General features: G+C 31.3%; 1 protein-coding gene across 1 annotated transcript; it reads left to right on the forward strand.

Moving 5' to 3' along the window:
* Positions 1-5,630: 5,630 nt before the first annotated feature.
* Positions 5,631-11,032, forward strand: LOC127723344 (uncharacterized). Its single transcript, XM_052229923.1, has 2 exons — positions 5,631-5,960; positions 7,337-11,032. Exons 1-2 carry the CDS (start codon positions 5,924-5,926, stop codon positions 9,301-9,303), a joined length of 2,004 nt encoding a protein of 667 aa, XP_052085883.1. The 5' UTR covers positions 5,631-5,923; the 3' UTR covers positions 9,304-11,032.
* The last annotated feature ends 332 nt before the right edge of the window (positions 11,033-11,364 follow it).

Raw genomic sequence — 11,364 nt, forward strand, 5'->3', positions numbered from 1 at the left:
ATGATCACGGAGGTTTTAATTTTATACATTAATTTACAATATTGTGATCAAAATTCGTTTTTTAAAACAAATAGATAATTTTGTAGTCGCACGCTTTCTTTGAAATTTAATTGCATTATGGGTAATTTCGGATCGTGTAGTTAGAATGGGGAATGGTGTATGGTGTAATGTGTAAGGTGTATGGTGCAAAGGTGTAACGTGAATGGTGTAATGGCACAAGGTGTATGGTGTAATGGTGTATGGTGAATGGTGTAATGGTGTATGGTGTAAGTGGGAAGTTTACACCATCCAAGGACTGTACACTAAAAAGTTGATTTTATTAACTCAAGTATATTTGAAGGTAAAGTATGCTTTTTTTATTTTATCTACAATTCTGGTAGTGTCTTATGATAGAAAAACATAAACATTCTGTAGAAATGACTACCCTTTAATCCACAAAAAGTATATTACTTTTAGAAAATTGTTTTGAAAAAGTAGCCAGTGTGTAGTGTCCGTAACCATAAAAATTTCTTTTTTTTTCTGATTAACAAATATAATTCTAAGGATTTTCTTTTCAGAAATATACTTGTTTATCATTCCTTTAAGTGCATAGCACCTACTTTGTCTAGATATGTCTAACGTTTTACTTCAGATTTGAAATGATAAACTTGGTCCCATCCATGTCAACCTGTTATGTATGTTTACATGTAAATAACTTTAATTACATATATTTATTTACAATCATGGGTCATTCTGTTGTTAATGAATGTAAACAATTAAAAGAAAATACACAAACTTAATATGTTACACATGAAAAGTTATTCATATTGAGTAAATTATAAACATACGATCAATGTAGTGTCCGTAACTCAAATAATTACTGAGTGTATATAAGATACCATTTATGTAAGAAATACATTTTCTGCTGTGATTTATATTCCCATGAATAAAAGGTCAACTCTTAATGATTTTGATGGGCTACATGTATAAAGTCATTCATTTTAAGAGAGGTGCTGTTCTTACAATAATCCTGTTTTACTTATTTAGAAAGGGGGTATAATTTTGCAGAATGCTAAAGTTAAACTTTATTCCTGTGATTTTGTTTGGTTAGTATTTTGTTAATAAATTGCATTGGATTTATAATTATGCAAAAAGATTTGGGATAGTTCATTAAAGACATTCATTTCTAGAGGTTAATTTTACAAGTAGTGTCCGTAACCAGCACTTACCTTACCCCATACAAAATAGAAAATAAAACACTTCTCATTGTTTTTTCCACTAACTGAATGCGTTTTACAAATTTCAAGCATTACTTATTCAAGATCACAATTTCTTTTTATTGTGTTTACCTTTATTTTTGACCTCAAGTGCAACCTTACTGTTCCCTTTTTTGTATTTTACCCTCATGCTCTGGCGTAGTCCTCAATGAATTCAATAATTATTTTGAAGTGATGGTTCGAATTAATGAGTTGGGGTTCTCTGAACTTAGGACAATGAGATATCATCAGTACAGGCTGGACTTGACAAATCAATTGTCCACTAATCCTTGTGAAGGTCCTCCTTATTAGCACCATGATTTGTAAAATGTCTTATGTGACCGATGTATTCTTACATATGGATATATGATGCAAATAACATATTCGTTACCTGAAAACGAAATATTTCTACCATATACACTTTTGTTTTGTATTTCCTGTCTAACGCGTGTGTACCATGTGTACACAACATATTGTGGTCGAATATGGTAGACTGCATGTTGATAGGAAGTTGATTAGAAAATTATATCTCACATTTTCATTCAAATATTTATGATATCAGTGTGGCATCTATATTTAGGAAACCCTCAAAAATAGTTCCTTGTAATGAAGTATTGGATATATCTATAGAAGGAGAACGCAAACAATTTTTTTTTTCAATTGATGTCAATTTATTTTATTGCAAAAATATGTAAATATTACGAAAGGTGGATTATGCTTCTCGACAAACATATCAAAATCAAAGAGCAAGATGTATACAGAGATTACTCCTGCATTCAAACTTTAACTATATGCAAAGAACTTGAAGATAAAACAATCATATTTATATACATGTAGCCCATCAAAAGTAGTTGTAGCGGTATGATCATCATTTTTTTGCAGCGCATATTCCATTACTCATACATTTACTATGCACCCAGGCAGACCAGGTAAAGTCGATCTGAAATTAGTGCTGGATGTAAAATGTATTTTTTTTAGTTTAGAATCTATAACATAGTTACGATTAAGCACTACTATATGGTTAAGTAAAACTAATGAAGAAATGCTTTCATTCGTTTATTCTCAATGCCTTTCTTTAACGATTATCAAAATGTGAATATATAATACAAATCCCCTAACTGGGACTTTAAAAAATTATATCTAAAGATTTACGATTCTATTAAACTATTTCCTTTCTATTATACTCGGCAATTTAATGACGTATGGATTTAAAAAATGATCTCTTACATTTTCATTCAACATTTGACAATAACAGGGACGCATTTAGTTAATAAAAAAACATACATTTATATTTCCTAGTAACGCATTTAGATTGACAAGTGAGTCTGGAAGTCATGTTAATTTATTCTAAAAGGACAATAAGTTTTGCAAAATCACTAATTTTGCAAAAGTGTAACATTGTTTTCCGTCCACTCTGAAAACTCTTATCTTCCGCCTTACGCCAATTGTTCTAATACAATGTACCCACTTCACTTGTAAATACTATAGATGAAGAAATAAATGCTTTTTTTTCAACGTTTGTACAGGTTTCAGTTTTTTTTCCAATATTTATTAGCTTTGTACTGAGGTTGTCGATCGACGGTGTTGATAGATATGAATCAACAGTGTAAATGCACGAAAATCTCCATTTCGGAGCATTGAGTTTTGATATGCATTACTATTTGGAGTTGACATGACTGATATACAGATGGGAGGTTTTTTTCCGCTAAGAAAAGTGCATTCCAAAAGTTTTATTGAAAAAAGGAATGAAAAAGTAGCTCTCTAATTTTCATTTGAATTTTTCCAATAAAAGTGATGCATATATGTATTGGACCCCCCTAAAAACAATACAACATCGTTACTTGTAACGCAGTTCTGAGTAGATAGAGAACAGGAGAACGTATGTTATTTTCAATGCATCTACAATTCTTTAATTGCAAAATATGTAAATATTACAAAAAAGTATATAGAGCTGGTCAAAATATTCAACGTACAACAGCTTGATTTCTTTTAAATTGGACATTGGAGGAAGATAAAACATTCGTATTTCCAAGAAAATCAAAGAGATTACAACATATGCATCGAAATAGCCATCATTGTTTTGCATCGCATATTTCATCTGTCATATATTTTTTTAAGCACCCAGTTAGACCAGAGGAATAAGATAAGGAATCTGTGCCTGATTGAAAAAGGTTTCTTTTTAGTTAATAATCTATGACATCGTAACGATTAAACACTTCTATATAGATAAGTAGAACTATAAAAAAATTGCTTTCATTCGGGTATTCCAATTTACTTTAATAGACGGTTCTTGAAATGCGAATATGTAATGCACGTCATAAAACTGTAATCTAAAATAACTATGCATCTGAAGATTTACGATTTAACTGATAAAATGTCCTTTTTAATATCACCCTTTTAAATGACGTATGGATTTTAGAAGTGATCTCTGACATTTGCATTCAATTTTTGTCAATAGCAGGGACGCATTTATTTATTAAAAAAAAACACACTTTAATATTTCCTTGTAATCCAGTAATAGATAGATTGACAGAAGTAAAGCGCAATTAGGTTTGTGAATTTTGAATGTATGTTAGCTTATTTTAAAAGACAATTATTTCAGCAATATCAAACATTCAGCGAAAGTTTTACATTGTTTTTTCTCCACTCTGAGCCCTCGTATATTCGTCCTTCTTTGAAATAATATGACAGAAAACATGTTTTGTTCATCAACGTTTGTATAAGTTACGGTGTGTTCAAATATTTATAAGCTTTGTACTTTGGTGAGGTTATCGATTGATGGTGTTTATAAATATGCATCAACATTAGAAATACACAAAATCTCCGATTTCGAACACTGACTGTAAAAAACATTTCTATTTTGAATTTACATGACTGATATACAGATATGAGGTTTCGTGCAATAAAAGTATTGTGCATTCCATCAGTGTTATTGAGTAAAGAATTTAACAATCATCTCTCACGTTTTTTTTCAAACAGTGACGCATCTATATATTGGATACCCCTTCTCCTCCCACACATATGATATTTCATTGTAATGCGGTATTTGTTAGATTGACAAAGGAAAATTATAATTGTTTTTTTTTTTCAATTCATGTAAATTTATTTTATTGCAAATTATGTCAATTTTACAAAAGGTAGATAGTGCTGATCTTAATTATCAAAGAACTAAACTGAGATTTCTTTTTAATTCCAACTTTCATCTTTATGCAAAAAGACATTGGGGGTGCAAAAACATTCATATTTACAAAAAAATCAAAGTGATTAAATCCATATGCATCGATATAGTTATCATTGATTTGAATCGCCTATTTCATCTGTTAAACAATTTCTATACACCCAGTTAGACCAGGGGAATTAAATAAGGAATCTGTGCCTGATTGCAAAGGTTTATTTTTAGTTAATAATCTATGACATCGTAACGATTTCAAATTTCTATATAGATACAAAAAACTATAAAAAAAAGTCTTTCATTAGTAAAATATTACCTTTATTGGACGGTTTTTGAAATGCGAATATGTAATGCAAACCTAAAATAACTATGCATCTGAAGTTTTACACTTTTATTGTTGATGTTTCCGTTCTATTATAATCTGTATTTCAACGACATATGGATTAAAAAAAAAAGATCTCTGACATTCGCATTCAATGTGTGTCAATAGCAGGGACGCATTTATTTATTAAAAAAAAACCTACTTTGATATTTCCTTGTAATCCAGTAATAGATAGATTGACCGAAAAAGAGTACAATTAGGTTTGCTCTTAACAGAACATGTTCTAATACATTTTACCCACCTCGCTCATGTAAATAAAGAAATATATAGTTCTTCAACGTTTGTGAAAGTTTCGGTTTTTCAAATATGTATAAGCTTTTTACCTTTGGTGAGGTTATCGACGGACGGTGTTTATAAATATGCATCATCATTGGAAATGCACAAACATCTTCAATGTATATGAATTTTGAAAAAAACTCTGACATTATTCTTTAATTTTTGTCAGTAGCAGGGACACATTTTTTCACTAAAAAACCCAATTTTTGAAATATTCGTTTTACGTAATGAAAGATAGATTGACAGAAGAACGCAATTAGGTTATCGAGTTTTGAAATTATGTTAATTATGTTTAAAAGGCAATAGATTTTGCAATATCACAAATTCTGTGAAGTTTAACATTGTTTCCTTACTCCAAATATTCTAAAGCATTTTACCGACTTCACTTGTCAAATATACAACGTTTGTATAAGTTTCGGTTTATTCAAATATACATATTAGCTTTGTTCTTTTGATAAGGTTATCGATCGACAGAGTTGTATTAAATGCATGATATTGCTTGTTTATGAAAAGTTTTATTCGCTATTCATGAAATTTACAATAGATTCAATTTATGTTTCCAACATGAACCGTAACTCAAAAAACGAAGAAAAGGATAACGACCAAAATGTTCATGGATTGAGAAAAATAACTTACTGGGAAAAATACGGCGTGAAAAGTTTTCCTTACCGTGGGAGGCGCAGATACACACCACTTGTTTACCAATCTGAAGACGGAGGGATCATTATCTCAAATGATGTTTTTGGGCTGACAATCAGTCAGTTTGAACGAACGTATAAAGCTTGTTTAGACAGAAGGAAAACACGAAGACAGTGGATTATAAACTTAAGATATCCAGACAAAACCTCAAATGAATATATGGAATATTTACAACATAGTACAGGTTACAATAAAGGTATTTACATTTTTATATTAGTAACTTCGTATACAATCACACTTATGTACCAGATGTTTTTGACATGTTCAATGTTAAACAAATTTAGAAAGAGTCTTGAATGGAAAACAAAGATACCGAAAAGTGTAGTCAAAGATACACGGACAACACCATAAATATACTAATAAACACAAACAACGCACCACATCGTACTATTTAAAGAAGTGTCATATTTTTGTTTGCAAAAATATTGTCGAAATCTATTACAATTTATGCATAACCTTTAAATTAATGCAGATTTAACAGAGAAATGTTGGATTTAGTGGCGATGATAATTAAAAAAACAATTAAATAAAAAATCATATGTCAATTCTACATTGGTCATCAGACAAGAATTCAATAAAGAAACTTCAACTCAAAATCCTTTTGTTGTTTTTCAGGTGGAAAGATAATCACGCTAAAACGTATTACAAATTAGACAATATGTTTTGTTTTTTTGTTTGTTAGAAATGCTTTTTTTTTAGATATCAAACATTTGATATTTTCAAAGAATTTTGTCTTAATGCATCCAGAAATGTGTGTCAAAATGTTATACTCATTTCAATTCTATTTTAAAAAGTTACATGGAATTAAATTTTAACTCCAAAGAAGTCAATGGATGTGGTGCGTTTCTTATGATTTGAAGTATAAAATGAAAACTAAAAAAGTCAAACTACCTTGCAGGAAAATAATGACTGAGGAACATGAACCCAACCGAGGTTAAGATAATGTCTTCCGATATGTAGTAACATCTCATATATCCATATTCATATATCAGCCATTCCACAGTAGTACATGTTACAAACCGTCTGTCCCTGTCGTTAATATTTCCATAAATACAATACGCCAGTGCTTGTCATCACATTGGAACCTCACTAACCGGATTGTGCTCCTTACACAAACAGATCTAGAGTTATGAAGAAGAACGACAAAATCTTACACTTCATAAGTTTTTTGGTTACCATCACAAATTGATTTAGCGTAAAACCGTGTCTGTGTCTCAATTCTTTGGCAACATTTTAACGCTGTTTAGATATCAGTTAAGTCTTTTTGAGCTGTAATTAAACACTTTAACCGATTTGGAAATTTTGATTGGATTCAGATTTGCATGGTGGGAATATGAATGCATAGTTTGAGACACTACCCCTATCGGTGCATCTTGTCTCACTTCGTTTAGTCTGCATTCGATTCTCACTGTTTTTGTTTGTTACCTTGTTTTGTTTCTTTTTGGTCGATGTAGGAGTTTTTAACAGCGGTAAATTTCTGTAATTCAAAAAAGTGAGAAAACACTCTATACAGAAAAGTCATCACGATAAAAAAAAAAACGTAATTGCAAAAATACATATTTTATTTTGCAGATTACTTGTCCTGGACTGGGAATGATTTGAAGCAAAGAGATTTATACAAACACTTAGTGAATACAGTTGGTACTGAAATAGACATACGTAAAAGACAACAATTATTTATAATACACGATAAAATCTTTAATATCTCTAGATCCGACTTAACAGAAATATCGAGTGGAAGTTTAGCAGAAGGTCTTGATTTACCAGGTAGTGACATCGATTTAATGTACGTCATCAAACACGTAGACGTAGTACAGGATGTAAAGAATATCATACACCCAGTACAACGTACAACGCTGGTCATGGAGACTGATACTGATTATCCTGGATTTACTAGACTTCGATTAATAGCAGGAGGGGAAAGGGAAACAAGGTATATAACATCTGAGTCCTTTGAAAGTGATAACAACGGTTTATATTTATCAGTGAACAAATTTATTAGTCATATACATAAGCTAGTTCCACATCGCAAACTATCGTCACACGGCCCCTGTTTATCAGATAACGATCAATGCTTTGATTATGCGTTCTGTCTTCGAAGTAAACATTTACCTTACAACACAATACCATGGGCATCACGTCGTCGACAGCAATGGCCCCCTAATCCAACTATTGATAAGATTAGAAAATACGGATGTTTGTTTGTACCTATTGGACCAAGGACTATGCCAGGTTGTGATGTAAAATGGAGATTATCTTTCTCTGTGGCAGAAAAACAACTAGTACATTCGTTTAATTTCACTCAGCTATTATGTTACTGTCTTCTCAAATTAACCTTAAAGCGTATCGTTAACACAAACAAACATGCCGAAGGTTTATTGTGTTCTTACTTTCTAAAGACAGCTCTGTTTTGGGTCTCAGAGGAGTTGGATATTGACACATTTGAAGTAATTAACTTATTTGTTTGTTTTTCTCACTGCCTAAATAAACTAATATTATGGGTAAACAACTGTTACTGTCCAAACTATTTTATACCTGAGCAAAACATGTTCCTAGGAAAGATCAGTCCAGATAACCATAAAATACTAATACATGTATTGGAAAGTATAAAGTGTGATGGAATTGAGGGATTGATAAAACAATTATTTTCACAGGACAATGGAACATATCGTTTACTAAGAACATATAGAGAATCGTCGTTCATTATGGTAGACTTGCTCTTTTACAGGATACATGGATTTCATGTTATAGTAAACACATTACGCTGTTTGGAGACTCTGATATTTGCTGAATATTTACTTAAGTCAAAATCGTGTACATTCATTATCGAAGTATGTAAATGCTATCATGCTAGAATAAGTCAAAATGCCGCACAATTACTACCAACACCAACTATAACGACTGAGACATACAACATACACAAACGTTATCATAGACATTTAAAAGACGGTATCAAGGCAGATGCTATATCGGGTTGGTTGTTATACGCGTCGTTTTACTATGTAACAGGACAATTTAATGTTACACTAAAACTAACGGATTATGTTCTATCAAAATGTTTGTCTGATATGGTGTTAGTAGGCTGTGTAAACTACTGTGAAGGGCATAAACATAGTTACAGAAATCATGTACATTCTGCAATGACACTGAATGAAAGAATGCGAATAGCTACTATACACGGTGTTAATTACACTCAGCACTCATCATTAATACCAGGGGAGTTACAACTGGAGGTGAATGACCAAACAATGACGATTTCGCCTATTTTGATGTCTCACTGTCTTAGATTTTTATGTTTTCATCATCTTGGTGATATTTTCAACAGACAGCAGGCTTTACATGATTTATACTTAACAGTGATGAATGGGAACTTTGTTTCATTTGATAACTTATCTGTTTCAATAACTATACTTGGAGTATGCTATGAGTTATCCGGTGATAAGGATACAGCCTATCAATGTTTTAACCTAGCTTTGCATTGTGATGGCGGTATATGTCTTTCAGCAGAAGCGAGGATATCAAAACTTTTAGAGAATTAATATAATCTGTCAGTATCAAACGTATTTAGAATATGCTACATGTTTATACAAAATCAGCCAATTAAGACACATCATATCTGTGTAATCGTATTAGGCATGGTCGTTTTCTATTCCATCAAATACATTATCTGATTTGTTGACAATTGTTGGAGTATCTACTGAGATATCAGGCGATAAATAGATTATCTTATTCATTGACAATACTAGAAATATCTAACGAGCAATCAGTCGAGAACTACATTATCTTATCAATTGACACTACTGAGAGTATTGGATGAGTTATCAAGCGATAAAAAACATAATCTGATTCTTTGAAAATACTGGGAGTATGTAATGAGATATCAGGCAATACATACACTATCTGATTCATTGACAGTGTTGGGAGTATTTAATGAGATATCAGGCGATATATACATTATCAGATTCATTGACAATATTGAGAGTTTCTGATAAGATATCAAGCGATAAATACACTATCGGATTCATTGACAATAATGGGAATATCTAAAGAGCTATTATGCGATAAATTCATTATCTGATGCATTGACAATACTTGGAGTATCTAATGTGATATCAGACGATAAATACATTCTCTGATCATTGACAATGCTAAGAGTATTGAATGAGATATCAGGCGATAAAAACATTATCTGATCGTTGACAATGCTGGGAGTATCTAATGAGATATCAGGCAATAAATACATTATCTGGTTCTTTGAAAATACTGAGAGTATCTAACGAGATATCAGGCGATAAATACACTGTCTGATTTATTGACAATGCTGGAAATATCTGATGAGCAATCAGGCGCTAAATACATTACTAGATTGATATACAATACTGGGATTATCTAAGAAGATATCAGGCAATACATTCACTACCTGATTCAGTGACAATACTGGAAATATCTAATGAGCAATCAGGCGATTTATACATTATTTGATTAATATTCAATGCTGGGGGTATCTAATGTGATATTAGCCAATTCATTTACTATCTGATTGATCGACAATACTGGAAATATCTAGTGAGAAATCAGGTGATAAATACATTATTTGATTAATAGACAATGCTGGGAGTATCTTTTGAGATATCAGGCGATACAAACTCAATGTTATTACAGTGCATCGCAACGTAATTTTCTAGTATGTTCTACAGTAGAAGAATTAACAATTTGCTTTATAATTGATATGTGTGTTAATATTCTGTAGTATCATTACGATGTACGCAAGATGTTAGTAAAGGAACAAAGGCAAATTTGTTCTGGAACGATTCACATTTACTGATGATGTGACTTTGTCTATAGTTACGGTGTTACTGTATATGTTCATTTGTAGTTGAATATTATACATCCACAGAGGATGACTATGTTTCATTTATAAGACGTAGGCATCCTCACGAACATAATGAATATAGACTTAAAGAAACTATGCTATAGAGATGACATAAAACAAACATAAACATTATATTTCAACCTTGACATATTTTGCACTGCTACTGTTTTTGGACACATATTCCAAAGTGGGGTCAATTTAAATTCCCGGTAGAAGTCAACGTCAAAGAATTAAAACATTATACAACCGAAAAAACTTAGTATATTGTTTGTACAGAGGCAACAACATACTATTTTGATATTGTAAATCTTGTGAACCATATATGTCGGATTAACGTAATACATGAACTGTTTGTAGACATCCTAACTTTCTAAAATTGTAATCAATGAGTCAAGCAGGAGATACATAACAATCGAATGAGAATGTTTATTTGTTCATAGATTATATGAATTTGAACTTTGGAGATGTTTAAAATCATTCCTCGGTATTAACATACTGATAAAAGTAAACAACAAAATTAAGGATATCACATTGTTGAATTAAGAGATAGTATGTAAATGAGGAAAGCATCCCCTGCTATGACTTCATTACTCAGAATTGAAATAAACACTTTGCCGAAGATTTATAATCGTGAATAGGACAAAATCGAGTATTTAACAGATTAACTCATCTATCTATCCGAACTTCACTACAAACTGCTCAGAGTCTGAAAAGACTATATTTTGTG

The sequence above is a fragment of the Mytilus californianus genome, unplaced genomic scaffold (genome assembly GCF_021869535.1).
Source record: "Mytilus californianus isolate M0D057914Y unplaced genomic scaffold, xbMytCali1.0.p SCAF_13, whole genome shotgun sequence".
In the NCBI taxonomy this organism is placed as follows: domain Eukaryota; kingdom Metazoa; phylum Mollusca; class Bivalvia; order Mytilida; family Mytilidae; genus Mytilus; species Mytilus californianus.